The following is a 17,828-nucleotide window of genomic DNA, read 5'->3' on the forward strand; positions in this document are numbered from 1 at the left end:
ACTGAGCAAGATCATATTAGAATTAAAAGATACATAAAATAAAAAGGGATGAGGACACAGTTCAGGGAAAAGACCCTGGGTTCAAACCCCAGGACTGCAACAAAACCAAACCAAACCACACAAAACAAAAAAACCACTGTCCTTGATGTTCTATAATGGCAGAGACTATGCTTATGTATCAGTAACATATCACTATAACTTTTCTGCTACAGGTAACTATTTGAATATAAGAGCATGTATTTTTCTTTTGTAAAAAGATAGAAGATTTTAAAAGAGAAATATAAATCCCACCATTTAAAGAGTTTTGAAAGGTATTTCTAGATTTAGTCTTTAGGGAAAATACACTGCTTAGCAGTCCTAAAAATGCAAGGCACTGCCCAGAGGACAGTGGGCACTTACCGTGGGCACTCAGTCACTTCAGGGTCCTCAGGAGGAGGACTGCCTTCTGACTTCTTCCAGCCAATGACGTATTTGTTTGCTGCCCCCTGTCTGTGGTAGGACTTGGATCCAGGAACCTGCTGGCCGCTGCCGTGTGACACAATGTAGACCTTGGAGGTATCCAGAGAGCCGCTGCTCTTGGAATGGTGCGCTGAAGGGCTTCCTGAGTGGTGGGAGCCACTGAGGAGAGAGGCAGAGTGGCGGTGCTGTCATGCTCCGCAGTGGGAAGCAGGGCTGTCCTCGGTCCTCCCTGGGGCGCATGGGGCTCTGGGGGATGGGTGCGCTGAAAGCCTTCTTCCCAGCCCTCAGCATGTCAGATAGCCTCATTCTACAGGCTGTGGCTGTTCACATGGGCACCGGTGGCAACACATACCTCAAGGGCATTTCAAGAGAGAGAACACCCAACCAGAGGTCCAAAATAAGGAAAGGTGCGCAGCTTCAGCTGTCACCAGCTGGGACAATGCACACCACAGACAACAGTAAGAGAGGCAACAAGGTGAGTGTGAAACATAACATACCACTCTGGAGTCAGCCGGCACCCGGAGCTGCCGGTGAACTCTACTGTGAGTGGTATGGAATATGTGCGGACTCCTGGTGTTACCTGTGTAAGCGCGCAGCCCCAGGACCCGTGATGCAGTGCCTCTGCACCCCAGTATGCGCGCAGGATTTGGCTGGCTCACGTGCAAGTGAGAGCGTGTGTAGTGTGGACAGGAAACAGCACAAGTCCGCAGGGGCCACTGCTAGTCAACAGTGGGTGTCCAAAGTCACAGCAGACCTAACAGGCTGCCTTTGCACAGATTATTCACCATGCTCCTGAAATCACCTACCTGTACAACCTTGAAAGTAGGTAGTATGTGAGAGTATGAACTATGTTTTTTAAATTTGCTTTACAAAAGGTATTTTTAAAACTTAGACTTCATTAAAATGGTCTTTCACCCACTAGGAAAAATTTTCAGAGCTAACTCTGTAGCATGTCTGATCAGTAATATGGTACAAATTTGTTACGTAGCAGTAACAATATTATCAAAGCTTTCTGTGCAGCTGGTCAACATTCCCAATCCTGGCGGACACTTTGCACGCATAGATCCTTTTCCCCAGTGTGCCCAGAGTTACACTGCTAGTTTCTCCTCTCATCTGCACGGAGGGGCACAGTGACATGAGTAATGGTAAGCAACAGAGAAGCACAGGAGCCCTTTACTGGGAATCCAGAACATTGATTCTCTCTCTTTTCCCTCTATAGTTGATCTACTGCATTTTCCAATACCTTGGTTAGACTAACATGAGTAACACTTTGTATTCTGAGCCTTTATTTATGTGCCTTGCCCCCAAAGGAAGAAAAAGAAAATTGCTTGGTGAATTAAAAGGCTGAGTACCAGGAGAACACAGGCTAGACACACGCCTGCCTGCCTCCAGGACGGGCCCGTTGCTCCTGCTGTTTTTCACCCCTATGCAGCTGGTTCCCCTCTCCTCCCTCTAGTTATAGAATCACATCGCAAACACAGTTCTGTGCACACTTCATTCCTGGTGACTGCTAGAGAGAACACTGTGTTGGGGTAGGAAGTGCGGGTTGGTGAGGGAAGTTCAGAATTAAGAGAATCACAAGGGTTCCTGAGGCTGCCAGGGCTCTGGCCCTGTGGCCTGGGAAGGCCAACCCTATGTTCCTTTCATCTCTTCTTGGAGGGATGAGGCTATGCTCCTCTGACCCTACCCATGGTCACCCAGGCCATCAGTTTATTCTGGTTCCTCTCTTCACTCAACAAGAACTCAGATATCTACCAGGCGTGGGGCCCTATATACACTAACTGCCACAGGTGCAGGTGGACCAGAGGCCATGTCCCCATCTGCATCCACACATTACACTTGTTGATGGGAAGCTACCATTGAGTACCTGCGGGAGGGGGTTGTTAAACAGTAAGCATAGGTTGTGTGAAATCAGAACTTGGGGTGGGAACAGAATGCTAGGCAACGGAGGTGACATCTTCAGCCAAGCTGGTCATCTACTTCCTTCCAGAAAGAAACTGGCTATTCACTTAGGCAGACCCTTAGGCATGAGGTGACTGTGTATCAGCCCAAAGTGAATGAAGTGGACACTCCTGCCCAGGCTCAGCCTGGCATTGTAGTCTGCACAGTCTCCACAGGATTGCAAGCATGGTCCCTTGTGCCCAATAAGTGATGCACACACAGCAAGGCAGGACTACAAATCTTACGCCCTGCCCCCTCAAGCTCCACATCATGCACACAGGAAGTACTAAAAAGATTCCCCTCAATGATTGAATTCCACCCTGAGCAGAAGCCTACACTGCAGGTGGAAATGTACCTTCAAAGTCACCATCACCTAATATGTGAAGGGAAGTCAAGGGGTGTCTTGTTCAAGGCCTATCACTTGCACCGCAGCTGTGCATGGTGGAAGCTGGGTCCATGAGAGACCCAATCGAGCACTTCCATGAGCTCTGTAATCACCTCCTGACATATCCACTCATGTGGATGGTTGAAAATGATCAAGAAAATTATTTCAAAGAGATCTGCCCATACAGATCTCTTCTATTTCTATGTTCTCTATGTTCAGAAGGCACCTTTCACAGAACTTTTGCTTAGCAATATAAAGCTATCTGTGATACCTGTTACATCAGTCTAAGAAAGTATCATGAGGGCTGGCCAGACAGCTCAGTGGACTAAAATGTCTGCTTAGGCAGGCACAGGGACTGGGGTGCAATTCCGATGTGCTGTGCCAGCCCCGTCCCCAGGGCGTGCTGAGGGCAACTGAGCCTGGGCATGGTGGTGCAAACCTGTAATACCAGCACTTGGGAGGCTGGAAACAGGAGGGTCACCACAAGTCCAATTTGTGTAGTGAGGCCCTGTAGACCCTAGACCCTGTACTAAATACATAAAAAAAGAGAAATATCATGAAATAAGTTGTTTTATTTCTAAGTTTTGAATAAGATGTCAGAAGGTTGCAAAACACCAAAATGTCCCATTTTTAACTCTGTTAAATTCAGCAAGGAATAATTCAGATAATCAAGTTTATAGAACCACTACTAAACTTAAAGTCTAATTATTAAACAAATTGGTAAATAGGAGGAGGAACACTTTGAAAATAATTTCCATGTCCTACACTCCTTCCTCTGCCTGGACAGAAGACAGGTCCTAGTGGACACTGAGGAGTCCACTTTGTTGGTGACCACTGCTCAGCTGCTTGGCTTGCCGAAAGGACCCTAGCCCAGCAGAGACCCCAAATGCCCAAGTAATGCCTCTGTCAGCAATGGCAATTAAAGGGGCAAGATTTTTTTCTTCTGCAGAAACCAGAGAAGAGACACTTTCTGTCTGGGGAAAGTAGGGGTTAAACACATGGTCTGCAGGTGGCACCGCAGTTTAGATTCAGGGACACTGCACTGTTGGAGGGCCAGCATGAGGAGCCTAAGCGTCGGGGACCCAGTCCTAGGTGACATCACTGGAGCTGCTGGGCTAAGTGAAACACTAACATGAGCCAGCGTTCCATGTTAGCTGTGTAATCAGTCAGTGTGGAGTTTTCTCTGGCAACATACACATTCCCTAAATGATACTCAGTGCCTCTGAGCAGGGCCCTGGGGAAAGCAGAGAGAAGGTCCCAGGGAGGACTCTGCAGGCAGGAGCGGAAAAGGTCTGTCCCCATGAACTCTACGGGCCATTGGGCACCCTCCCCTGGAGGAATGCCCACATGGCTCTGGGGCCTGAAGGACTGTCCTTCTATGAGGCTGTCCAACTGTGTCATCTTCAGAACAGTTCCAGTAAGACAGGTAGTGTGAAAGAGCCAAACAGGGCAGACCTTGGAGGTAAGACTGAGATTGACTGCTTAAGATTTTGTGAATAGTAAAATCCTGCCCACAGACAAGCTCAGTAAATGCACTTCTTTACCTCATCTTTGGGAATGAAGGCTGTAGTCACAAACTATGAGTTTTAAAACCAATATGCACCATGTCTACGGCAGCACAGCTTGTAATAGCTAAGTCTTAGAAATAACTCAAATGCCCATCAGCTGATGAATGGATAAAAGAGGTGTGATTTTTTTTTTTTTAATACAATGGAGTGCTACTCATCCAGAAAGGACACATTTGAGACATTTATAGCTAAATAAATGGATCCTGAGACCATACTCTTAAGTGAAATAAGTTGGAAAAACATGTGCAAATATCACATTGTCTCTTGGGTGTGAGAAAGTGAAAGTGTAAATAAAAACCAAAATGTATAACAGATATTGTGAAATATGAATAAATTGTTCAAAAGCAAAGGGGAAATGCAGAACGGGGAGTGGGAAAGGAGGAAGGGAGAAGAGAAAATGAGAAAAGGATAAAACAAAAATGAAGCTTTGTAAATGAGGGGAAAAGTGGTTGAAGAGGGGAGGGGAACAGGAAAAAGAAAGAGGAATCAAGATGCACCATGTACAGGTACAGATTCCCTATGATGAATGTGACCAATATGTACAGCTAAACGGTATCAAATACACTTAATAAAAAAATGTGCGGGCTTACATCAAATGGGAATTTAAAACCACTCAGGGACAATTATTAACATCTATACTTAGGAGTACAGCTCCTTTGAACGCAGCTACTCCATTTAAAAAGCCCCAGCTGCCCAGCTCAACACAGGCTCATGGTTACACTAAGGGATGTGACCTCAGGAGCAGGCAGGCTGTGGACGCACCCAACAGGGGGAGCCCCAGTGTGTGACACCTTGCACCTGCCCCCAGGTCTCGAGGTGGTGCCTCCTCTCCAGAAAATGTGGGTGTGACATGACACTAGGAGGAGTCAGTGGCCAGCTGGACTTTTCCCTCAAAGTTAAAATAAAATGGGAAAGTCACCAATACATGACTCAACGTGCATAAACTGACAATCAGACTTTGGAAACAAAACTTCCTCTGCAGACAGTGAGGCAGACTTTTACAACTGGCCCCATACCTGCTTCTCAGCTAAGTAAGGGCTCAAGGCACCGGCAGGTACAGTTCGGTTATACGCAGCTTACCTGGAGTGAGATGAGAGCTCACTGAGGTCACCCATGCTGCCATCAGCAGCCCCACTGGTGGCGATGGCAGAGGTGTAACCATGCACAGCATACATCTTGGCTGGGTCATCTTCCGGCCCTGAGACTTCAGTCCCATCTGCCCACTGTTCGGCCCGACTGTGGATGAGGGACCTGCTGCCTGCCAGGTGCACGGGGCCAAGGATGGTGGCCGGCATGCAGGGGGCTGTGTCGATGCCGCTGTCCGTGGATGCCCCTTTGATGTAGGTCAGCCCCAACAGCTCTGGGTCCATCAGGTCCCCGGAACCAAAGTGCTTGTCATCACTGTTGCTGGACGTGTTACTGGACAAGGTGTTGCTGCTAGAGTGGCTGGAGCAGCTCTTGTCTCCAATCTTGAGAAGAAAGAGGAACCCTGACTGTGGCTTGCTCCAGCTGCAGAGCTACAGCCTGCAGCTTCACCCAACCCCTCTACTGACTCCTGTGTGGACAGTGACCTTCTTTTCTCCAAAACAGCATACAAGTCTTGCCTTATTCCTCCCGTAACGTGAGTTAATGGGCATCTTAAGTCTTTGTTCAACTACTGGTGCATGAAACAAAAGGGCCACAGCATCATTAACAAGAATGTAACTAATAATGGTTACACAGGCTGGGAAGGGACATGGGAAATTAACCGCAGGAGAAGGGCACCATATATCAGGGAAGTGTTTTGATGACAGTTCCAGTGTCAGTCCCAAGTATGGGGCAGGAGGCCCAGGTGTAAACACAACTGTGGGATGTGGGGTCAGGCACGTACCCTTTCTGCACTAGGGCACTGAGCTGACACGGCTCCTGTGCAGACGAAGCAAAGGATTGCACGTACAGAGCACTTAGCAGCCACAAAGCACCATGTTAAACTTGAGCATGCCCTCCCAGAGAGCTCCAGCCACATCAGTCCCCCAGGCTAACGGATGCAATCCTCCTCAGAGTAAAGAGATCTGGAGAAAACTCAACTCAGATTCCCAAATGACAAAGCAAACAGAGCAGAATAAAGGTCTCTATGAGTCTAGCATGCTTGGATAGACATGGCCCTCACCAGAGCATGGAAAGTTAACAGGCCCTGAACACCAGCCAAGGGCTCTGGGAGCCAAGGCTAAGCCACACCTAGGTGGCGCAGAGTGGCTTGGCCTTCTCTCCTCTCATTCTGTCCTATTAAGTCTGTAAGTAAAACCTGTCATTTCCGTCACACACTGACTGCTGAAAGCCCATGTGTGTACCCTGCCCTTCTCCGCAGAGATGGATGTGAGCAGACACAGCTAACACTAGGCTGACTCAGGACCAGGATGTGGCCATGGCTCCAGGAAGGAATGCTGTCCAGCTCTGCTATGACACCTGCAAAGCTCACTGATGATGGCTGAAACACCACGAGCTCATAAAGTCTGTTCACTTGCATGTTTTCAAAAGAAATCACTTCAAAACGGTGGCTTTCTTTGGCAAGAACTAGTGAACAATGTCTTTTTCCTGCTGAATCAGAAGTTTTCTTTCATGGAGACACAGTCCCCATGAGGCACCGACACTTAAGGGAGGCTAAGGCAGTGTGTGCAAGTGAGGAGGGACAGAGGACACCCTGCGGAGTGGTATTAGCATATGTGCGCATCAGTGGGGGCTGGAGATGTGTGTGAGGGTTGAGGGTTCCTTGCGGATGGCTTCTGCCTACATGTGCCCTTGTGTCTCTTCAGCCCCGAAGGTATTCAGTGGATGAGTGGTTATTAGCATACCAAATTGATTCCTAAATACCAGCCTGGACAGTGCGGCTGAAAAGGCTGAGGTATAATCCTGGCTTTTCACTAATTTGCTGTAAGACTTTTCTCTTGAGTTCCTTTATAACTAATAGGAACCAAAAAAATTGCTTTTTCTTTTATCATCTTTCCCCTAGGAGCTGAGTGGTAAATGGCATGTTCTCAAGCACTACCTACTGTGTACTAGGATATGCTGCGTACCCTGGGCACTGCCAGGAAGTATGCTACCCTACTATGTGTTGAGGCATACAAGCTGTCATACTGTGCATCAGTTCTAACAAAGAGGCAAACCACCATGAGTAAGACTTACATGAGAAAGCTTATTGGGAGAATCTTTGCAACTTCCATCTTTCTGGAGGGCTCTTTCTTTGTAGGTGTTGAGGACTTTGGAAGGTGGGCCATGCCATTTGGATTCTGTCACATAAAGAGAGGAGAGCTGAATTCCCAACTTCCGGTGGTAGCAGGAGAACAAAAAACAGTAACCAAGTGTTTTGTGCATCTAGGATTCTCAGATCTTGCCAGGGGATAAACTCCAAGAGTAAACAAAGTAAACACAGAATACATTTTTCACTTCTACCACAATTACAGCCAACCACTGCCCTCTATAGTGAAGCACAGCCACATACAACCAACCACTTCTATCTGAGCCAATCACTGCTATCTGTAGACCACCACAGCCATGCTGCAGCCAACCACTCCCACCCACAGCAATACCCCAGTCAACCACAGCCACACCGTGGCTACTCAAAGCCGCACCACAGCTACTCATTGTTACCCATAACCATACCGCAAATACCCAGAACCATGTCATAACGACACACAGCCACATCCTTTCTTCCCTGGCAGACCCAGCCAATCAGCTCATCCTGGTGCACAGAGGTGCTCCATAAGCATGAACTGAGAGAATGAATGAGTGGACAAATGTGTGGCAGTACAGAAAGGGCTGTGAGAATACTGCCTCAGATTCCACCCTACCTGTAAGGCTGCTTCCTTCCGTGGCATCCTCACGTTCCCTGGCTCTGTCACACTCCAGAGGGCCTGGGCCCTGGTGCTCAAGCAGCAGGGGGGACTGACACCTGAAAAGAATGTAGAGCTCAGCCTGTCCTCATTAGGACACCTGCCAGCAGGGAGAGACGTGTTGGTGTCTACGGAGGCCACGCTGCGGCAGCCCTCACATGAAGCTGCCTTCTGACTAGTGGAAGCACAGTGTCCTGGCCCAACGCAGCACAGAAGCTAGGGCAGGGGCAGTTAGAGATCTACCACACGGTGGGTGGACAGAGGTACCGACCGGGACGAGGCATCTCACAGACCCTGAAGTGGCCACACGGCCAGGCACCGTCCTGCCAACTGAGGAAGGGCCCAGTGGGGTGGATTTTGTTTTCTTTGTTCCTAATATATATAACACTTACACATTTGAATTATTCAAATTTTTAAAGAAAAGAAAAAAAAATGATTAACTCTAGATTGAAGTGGGCTTAGTTCGTGAACACTAAAAATACAATGTTGGAAAAGGAATACGAAAATCAAGGAAAATGTACTAACATTAAAATGTGATTTGTATTTACAGAATCCATATTACAGAAAAAAATACAGAAAAGCTCTTTCAATTTATACAAAAAGAAAAATCAAACTTCTCCCCTCTATGTTTAATATGCAACTGATTAGGAAAAATTACTTGACATACCAATTTTAAGAACTGTGTCGGCTAAGGTGAGGAACACAGGTACCTTAAAGACTATATGAATACCTACTTCCAGCCCAATCCAGAAGAGCCGAGTTCCTGGGATAAGGAACCAGAACTGCCCAACTGCCCCTGCGGCCAGTGACCTCTGGTTCACCACACCCTCTGTGCCCAGGGGCAACCTGCTCCAAACCCTCATCCCTCCATCACCAGGCTTGGCCAGGTCATCACTGCTGGACAGATGAATGCCCCGAGTCAGCCCCACATTTGTCCTTCTGCCCAGCTTTGGGTGACTTCAGTGTCTCTGTCCACACAAATCTCTGGACCTCCAGGCTTCAATAGGAAGCAAAGGTCCCTAACACTGACCCTGCTTCTCTAGTTCAGAGTGGGTCTTCCTCCTTGACAATTCACATGAGAGAATGTAATCAAGAGGCTCAAACTTGTAACTTTCATGTTCAGAAAGCCTTCCTTATCAAAAGGAGAAACAAGGCTCAGAACACAGGCTGGTGAGCTCTGTATAAATGGAGACAATGAACTTCCTGGTACCTGTGTCACTTAGTGAAAGCACATCAAGGATTTCCATGCTCCCCAGGTGGCCTCGTGGGTGAGCAGGTGCAAGTAAATGCTCTAGAATGAGTCAGATACACACTGCTCCCAAGGAGACCAACAGGAAGTAGAAATGAGCAGTACCCGTCATAGCCCACTTGTGGTCTCCAGGGTCCACTCCCGCCAGGTCCTGGGTCGCTGGAGGAAGACTGGTTGCTGGGAGAACTTCTGAAAAAGACATAGTCATTATCAGGGCACCCAGCAGTCGCCAGGCCCTTTCACCCACTGGCACCATTATATAAACAAATTTACACATCACGCAAAGTAAGGGCTATTTGTAAGAACTTGATCAGATGTGCTTGCTGGCGTCTCTGGCTATGGGACTCCTCCTGCTTTTCCCTGAGATTTACTAAGCTCTCTCCACTAAGCACAGCAGGCTACGCAGACTCCTTCCCTCTGGGTGCTGCTTACTGCAGCTGCTCCTCTTACCACAGCTACTTCACAAGCTTCTGAACGTGGGGCACTCAAGACCCAGTGACCTGCAGGTGAGGAGACTTACAGCCAAGACAACTTTACATCAAATTTAAGTATTTTTGCATCCTCTCTGGAAGGCTGCATGGGCAGGCAGAGGGTGATCCCACATTCTGGTCTCACTAATCCTAGTCAATCCTTCCAGAGTTTACTCTGTGTCTCACCAGCTTCTGAGCATTTCACCTATCATGATGCACTCGGTCCTGAGAATGCTCTGATGAGATTGGATCATTACCCCTGTTAATTTGTCAAATGAGGAAAATGGGCAGCCTGGCTCCTGGGGCATGATGACAACTTCTCAGAGCAGGATCTGATATACTGTCCAAGGAAACTCATGAGCATGTGTGGACAGAAGTATGTTAAAGTGAAAATTTCAGTTTTTTCCCTTGACATGATCTATGTAAATTAGGAACCCCAAATCCTCCCCAGCTTCTAGTGTTATTTGATTTAACATTGAACAAGTATATTTTTCACTGAAAAATGAATGTTAACATGACTGTAATCCCAGCACTCTGGGATGCTGAGATAGGAGGTCTGACAGTTCGAATCCTGACTGGGCAAGTGAGACTGTCTCAAAACACAAGTGCTGGGATGTAGCTCAATGGGAAGGCCCCGAGTTACATCTCAAGTATCAAAAACAAACAAATAGCAAAAAACAAAACCCTGACTGATTGTGAGTCTATCTGTAATTCTCCACTGCCATGTAACCAGACATCCATGGGATGTAGGGATCAAGATGTGGAACTCTTTGGGGACCACTCTGCCTGCCACATACCAACTAAGCATGCTGGGATTACTCCTTATGCTAAGAATCTTTGGGTGTTAAAAACCTAAACTTTGAGAATGAGCCACTTAGATAAAAATATAAAACACAATAGAATAGAAACAAACTATAGAAGTTAACTAGAGGTTTCAATATTTATGCTAAACTCCACTTGGAAGGGGGACTCAGTCTTAAATCCACTCAATCCACTTTGCTTGGGATGAGGGAGAAAGTGAATTGCTAATAGGCCCTGCTACCACTTGCACTGAGGTGATGAGACGTCACCATTCATTCTTTGCCTTGGCTTTATTTGAACCAAACCGTGTGCATGCTTTCCTACAGGCGTGTGCACAGGAGTTCTGGGAACACTCTCCAAGGTGGTTTGGAGAGCCAGCTCAAGGGGAGGGCAGCCTGTAGTCTTGGTAGGCAGGGAGACACTGTATCAGCACTCAGCAGGCGCAGGACACCAGCCCACTGGAGCCCCACCCCCCACCTCTGGGGCTCAGAACAAGCTTATGCAGAAGTGGTCATACCAAGTACTAAGACCTTCCAACAGTTCACCGTTCTGGCCCATTCCCAACGGGCAGTGTCTTTACCTGGTGCCATCAGGCAGCTTTCGGTCAAATGAGGTGCTGCGGGGAATGGCAGCCTGGGCCTGCTGTAGCAGCTGCTGGCACTGCAGGCGGTCGGGCGTGCCAGGCACAGGAGAGGCTCGAGAGAGGGGCTGCAGGGCAGGGGTGGGCACACGGTGCCATGCGTTGTTCCTCCTGAAGGGGGTCTTGTACTCGCAGGGTGCACCCTCACTGTCTAGCTTGTACTCCACCAGGGGGACACGGCAGAGCTCTGAGCATCCTCTGTGGGACCGAGAAGAGATGGTGAGCAGCCTGGCAAAGCTTACCAGGGCTGTGCCCACCCTTGAGCACCACACTGTGTGTACTTTTGGGAGGTCACCTTGATGGTGCAAAGTCACCCACCTGAGCAGCATTTAGCCTACTATACAAGACTGCCCCTGTGTGTTTCCCCAGGATTTATTTTCTTGGCCAGTAACCAGAGCTCAGGGATTAAGGTGGGCAGCTGGGATTCCATCTGGCTGCCAGAGCTCTGGGGCTTCACCAGGCTGGTGTGGAGCTGGGGAGCTACTGATGTGATTGTGCTGTCTCCAAAGTGCTCAGCTCCCAACAGCCTCTCAGGCACTGTAGGTTAGTTAGGCCCATTTTAAATATATTTGTGGATAAAACAAATGGTGTTCTAGAAAGTTAGAGCCCAGAGACGCTGATCTCCTGCTCAAAGTCACACTGCAGGACCCTGTCGGACGAGGGGCTGCAATCCAGCTTTCAGAGAAGAATGGGATGCCTCATGCCAGCAAGGGGCACACACAGTGAGGATGTAAATACCAGCTTTCTGGCTGGTGCTGAGCATCACGTGCATACCTATTCACCAACCTACACACACTGCATGTGTGCAGCTTAAGATTCAGCAATCAGACCTCCATCCAACTGTAAGGAAAACCTTACTAGAGGAAGTGAAAAGCTTCTGTCTGTCTTATTGCTTTGTACTGAAAAGAAGCCTTGAGTCGGGCACCACCTGACAGTGGTCAGTCCACCCAGACCAGGTTAAGTGACCAGGGCACGAGTGCCAGCATGCAGGATTGCTGGATCCCAACTGCTTTCCCTCACTGCAGCCCTTCCTTACAAAACCCCAGCACATACACCCTCTGAGAGCCCCAGATCGTACTCCACAGCCTTTGTGGGCCTGACTTTCGCACTGCGCTTCTGGGGTCTGTGGCCACACAACTACCTCTGCTCAGAGAAATGGGCCAAGGGGACAGAGGCCCTGTTTTCTTTTTTCCTTAACTGAAATTTGAAAACTGATTCATTTTCTTAAAGTGTGCTGGGAATAACCTGGGTATGTAAATCTACTTTTTTGGATAAATTTGATAAAATCTCAACACACCAAGTGTTTAAAATGAAAAATTAGCATATGAATAGAGACATATTATAGTAAGTTTAAAAATGCAAACTACCTCACTATTGTTTAAATACTACTAGATGTTAAAATAGTGATATTTTAGACACATTAAGTTAAATATGTTAGTAATGTCACCACTTCACGGTCCTCAGTGTCACCTCCTGGAAAAACTCGCTCATGTGCTCACATGACCTGTCAGGCACTTAGACATTTCAGCTGGGCAAACAGGATTTAAGTCTGATGTCAAAGTCTCCGCTAACCCCACAGTGAGCACACCCACCCACTCTGAACCCACGAGGGCACCTGGTGCAGCACAGCAGCACACTGAGCAGGCCCGAGCATCAGGGCACACGGTGTGCCACGCTGGGGAGGCACTTGGCACCCAAGCCAGACGTTCTAGCTCAACACACACACTGCTGATGTGTGCCCTTTGGACATCTGCTAGAGTAAGGCACTGCTCTTGTAAATAACTTATTTCCATTACTGTAATGCTATTTCCGTTACTTTTATGATTTCCAATTATGCTGTTGACTATACAAAAGAATCAGTAGACACAGGGTAAGAGGTAGTATCAAGCTGAAGACAAAACACCAGGAAACAACACATCCATGCACAGAAATCATAGTACTTTGTCAGCATTTTAAAAAATGATGCAAGAAAATGTAAATTAGCAAAATACCTCTGAAAAGAAAAAAAAAAATGACAGCCAAACTTGGAAGTAAAAGATCTACTAAGATAATTGGAAGGTAAACTGAGGAAGTCTCCAAAAATAACAGGAGGGAAAACAAGGAAATGAAAATCCATTCCGAAGAGTCCAGCTTTTATGAAGCAGGAGCACTACAAGGAAGGAAGTGTGGTGAGTAACCATGATGTCAACTTGAACGAGACACCCCCGCTGATCGGTTCAGCAGCTGTGGGTACAGACGATGGCTTTTAACTGAGGACGGAAGTCCCACTTCAGCGATGGGCAGCAAGGACGGAATAAAAAGGGGCAGAAGAAGGCTCGTTTCTATTTCTTGGGAGGACTCCAGCCTCCGCCATCACCTTTGGGCATCTCCACAGGTTGCTAGGGCACACAGGCTCTGCAGGGAGTGCCAGGCCTTCGACTGTCAAGTGGACCCTGCGGATCTTCAGGGCACAGACAGACGGCCTCTCTGCATTCTTCTGCACCTTACTCTCCAGGCAGCCATTGCAGTCCCACCTTGTGAATCCATCTATCTATATCTTACATGAAATCTGTTCCTCTACTGAACACTGAATTATACAAGAGAAAGGATGGGAAGGAAATTAGTATGAAACACTACAAGAAAATCCTCAGAATGAAAAGATAGGTAAAAGCAGGTTAGAAGGCTCAGAGAGCAGCCAAAACAGCAAGTGCAGACGCTCTGGAAGACACAGTGGTGAACTCAGGCTGCTGGTCAAAGACAAGGGCTCCAGAAGTAAGAGACTCTTACGAAGGACCAAGCAGGGAGGCTTCTGTCCTTTCTTCCTGGCCTTCCAGAGGGCAGCAGTGTTTTTGCTTTCTCCCTCCGTCCCTTTCCCAAGCCCCAAGATTTATTGAGGAGAATTTTCAAAAACAGAATTTTCATCCAAAGTTCTGTGTTACTTTTCTTATGTTTTGCACCTTCTTGTCCGCTGCCCTCTGGAAAGCCAGGAAGAAAGGACAGAATGGATCGTGCGGGAGACCCTTGGTCTGCCCTGCAGGGAACTCCATGCATCAGTGAACGCTAGTGCACACCTTCTGTTTTACCTCTATTTCTTTCCCCCGAAGAAAAATGCATTTCTTTTATCTGCTTTATATTTCTCTTGATTTTCTGAGTTTTGACAGTCAGCAGTCCAGACTGATATTCTCTTACATTACATTTTGAAATGCTGACAAAGCATGACCATTTCTGCGCATGCATGTATTGTTTCCTGGTGTTTTGTCTTCAGCTTGTTACCACCTCCCCTGGGACTACTGATTCTTCCCTATGGTCAACAACTTAACTGGAGATCACGGGAGTGGGAATTACAGTAGAACGCCACCAAGACATAAAGAGAGCTGACTCCTGCCTCCACCCTAAGGAGTGCTCTAATAGTCACTACACCTGCAGGTCACCTTGAGCTCTGTGGTGGTGTAATGGTTGATACATGGGGTCAACTTCAGAAGTTTAGAAGTTTAATTCAGCAGGGGCCAGGGTCCTTGCTTGGTAAACACCCTGAGCCTGTGTAAGAGGAAGTACAGAAACAGTGTGGGTGTAGAGTGGAGAACAGGCATACAACGTAAGGGAGGAAAGGAGGCTTGCTCGCCCCACCTGCACGCTGCTTTTGCTGTCTTCTGTTATCTTAATATGCTGCCCCTGTGCCATGCCATCCTGGCTTGCAGCCAGCTGATTTTGGACTGAAGCCTCTACAAACCATGAGCTAAAGAAACTTTCTTCACCTTAATTTTGAGCATCAGGTATTTTGTCTCAGCAATGAGAGAAAAGTAACCAAGACAAGTGTCTATTGTTATCATTGCCTAAGTACAAGTAGGGGAACTTGACTGCCACCAAAGTCAAGGTCCTGGAGTTACAGTCTGAATGGGAACAATGTGAACCTCAAATCCTATGGACCAAGAGGAGGCCAGCACTGCCTGTGCTGGACTGAGCTTCAAGTTCATTTGACTATTTCTTCAGAGAAAGAAGGGAAAGGAAGACAGATGGCACAGCAGTGCGGTCTACTTGATTCATGCCCACAGACCATATTCTTTAATAAGACAGTATAATTTAAATTGAGTCTTATAAAAGAAAAACATACAGATGCATAATCAGGACTAATATTTTAAGAGTGATGGCAAAACCTGGGCATGCATTAGATCTGAGGAATAGCTCACAATGGAATTATTTTGTTTCCTCTTTTAAATATTAAAAAATTGACATTCTTTTGCCCCAGTAAAAAGTGACTGCTCTCAAAGAATGGCTGTATTGTACCTTAAAATCAACATTAATTTTCTGAAAACATGACACTTTCATAGCACTAGTCTCATGAACTACATTTGCTTTATTTCTCTAAGATGTCAAATACCACCAACTGCAATGTAAGTTCCAGGTCTAGTCAAATGTTGTTTTGCTTCACATGCATGAAAAATTCCTTCAAGGAATTTGAGCCAATCTTCAGGAAATGGACAGAAGTGTAAAGAATCACCAGTGATCAGAGGCCATCAAGAGGATTTTCCCTTGATGCAGCGCCACTGACGTAGACCTGCAACTGCCCTTGCACTTCCTGCTTCCCTGGGAGGCTCTTGCCCAGGGCTCCACAGCAAACACCCCAGATCCTCTGAAGTGGCCAACCTGGGCCACCAGGGACAACCATGCAGCAAGCATCTCTGGCCAGCAGGTACAGGCCAGTGGAGACCCAAACAGATTAAAAAAGACCTCACCCAAAAACATATTTCTGGGAAAACTAAGCTGCTAATCTTGTGTGTAATTGAACCACGTTTCAAGAAAATACCTAAGGCCTTTTGTTTTCCTATAACAGTGCACAAATTCAGATCTCACTGGCTTACAGGCATGGTTTCCTTTATACAGATGTCTCTAGTCTAGGGGCGGAACTGCACTGCTAACTTTATGTGTATTTTTCAGTTTGCTTGCCAAAGGACATGCTAGAAAGCATTAGAGGAGGTGGTGGGGCTGCCTGCATGTGAGCACACTGATTTCCTCTTTGCTCTACAAATGAGCTCATCATCGACTTAGGCTTCTAATTATCCTGCTAGGTAGGAATCAATAGAAACCTAGCTTCAGGGTGAAAAATAAATGGAAGCATTTCTTGTCTAGCCAGTAAGTTTTCTGAGTTTAATCTCCCTCACTTGTATTTTCTGAAAGGCAAACCTTTCAGGTTTTGTGGATGATGAAGGTCACACCTGATGTGCTAGTCAAAAAGGTAGCGCTACAGAGCTGTAAGCTGATAAGGGTTCAGAGAGCTGCTGCCGCAGAGCATCTTCTGTTTCATTGCTGACTCTGGAAAATACTTTACATGTCCTTCTGAACTCACCCCAGAGGGCTTCCTCAGATGGTTTCACCCCACACCCAGTGCAGCCAGGAGCAGGTCCACATACAGTTCCCACAGGAACACTTCTTGGTTGGTAACTGCCCACTTGCTGGCTTTGGGTGTCTGCTTTCACTCACAGTTACTGAACACCCACACTCACTCCCAAGCACTCAAGCTGGAGACACCAGGAAGGTAACAGGATGCCATGGCGCACACAGGCCACTCCTTTCCCAGGGCACCTCATGTTCTGCAAGAGTCTCCATTCACCACCTATAATTTGACCACTGAAAGCAGTCACTGGGGCTAGGCTGTAGGTTTGAATTAGAAGAATAGTTTCTACTGGCACAGCCTGCACCCTGGTGCACAGTGAGTTCACATAGCTTTCTCCATTTATTCTCATCACATAGAACGTTTGATACCAGTTAAATTGTTCTCCTTTGAAAAAACTGCCTAGGCTTGGGCTAGGAACCCAGACCTGCCAAGGAGACACAGCTTAGAGAAGTGACAACCACTCCAGACCCTGCTCCTGAACACAGAAAATAGTGACTGAGGGCAAGTCAAGATTAAATGAAATGGCCAGCCAGATAGCTCGGCAGATTAAAACACCTGCTTAGGCAGAGCACAGCGGCTGGGTTCGATCCCCAATGTGCCTTGTCGGCCCCACCCCGGGGCTCACTCAGAAGGTGACTGAGACTGGGTGTGGTGGAAGGCGCCTGTAATCCCAGCACTTGAGAGGCTGAAAACAGGAGAATCACTCCGAGTCCCATCTGTGCAGTGAGACCCTGTAGATTCTGAACTAAATACATTAAAAAAAGATTAAATTAAATCAAATATACAAACTTTGAAGTACAAATTTCATGAAGAAAAAAGTTCATTACAAATACATTAACCTTTGCCTCCACAAAAAAGAGGGAATCGATATTAAACTGCAAAAGTTTAAACTTTCATGGAAGTTCTACATAACAGCTATTTACAGAGTTCCGGAACTTTAAAGTTCAACCTTAACATGAGTTGCAAAAACATCTTCATCCACATTCCCCTGTAGGACGTATGAGTGTATCATTATCCTACTATTTTACTCTTTTCGTCTTAAAAGTAGGACATAACTTTGTATTATGCTACTGAA

General features: G+C 47.0%; 1 protein-coding gene across 5 annotated transcripts in view; it reads right to left on the minus strand.

Moving 5' to 3' along the window:
* Positions 1-17,828, minus strand: part of Sipa1l2 (signal induced proliferation associated 1 like 2) — a 179,676-nt gene that overhangs the window by 18,837 nt on the left and 143,011 nt on the right. For all 5 annotated transcript variants that reach the window (XM_023700841.1, XM_004640829.2, XM_023700839.1 and 2 more), the window contains exons 10-15: positions 11,323-11,580; positions 9,577-9,660; positions 8,181-8,281; positions 7,516-7,619; positions 5,434-5,822; positions 400-618 (exon numbers count right to left, since the gene is read on the minus strand). In XM_023700841.1, the coding sequence (XP_023556609.1) occupies positions 400-618; positions 5,434-5,822; positions 7,516-7,619; positions 8,181-8,281; positions 9,577-9,660; positions 11,323-11,580 (1,155 nt within the window). The remainder of the gene's footprint in view (positions 1-399; positions 619-5,433; positions 5,823-7,515; positions 7,620-8,180; positions 8,282-9,576; positions 9,661-11,322; positions 11,581-17,828) is intronic.

The sequence above is a fragment of the Octodon degus genome, unplaced genomic scaffold (assembly GCF_000260255.1).
Source record: "Octodon degus isolate 3935 unplaced genomic scaffold, OctDeg1.0 scaffold00127, whole genome shotgun sequence".
Classification (NCBI taxonomy): Eukaryota; Metazoa; Chordata; class Mammalia; order Rodentia; family Octodontidae; genus Octodon; species Octodon degus.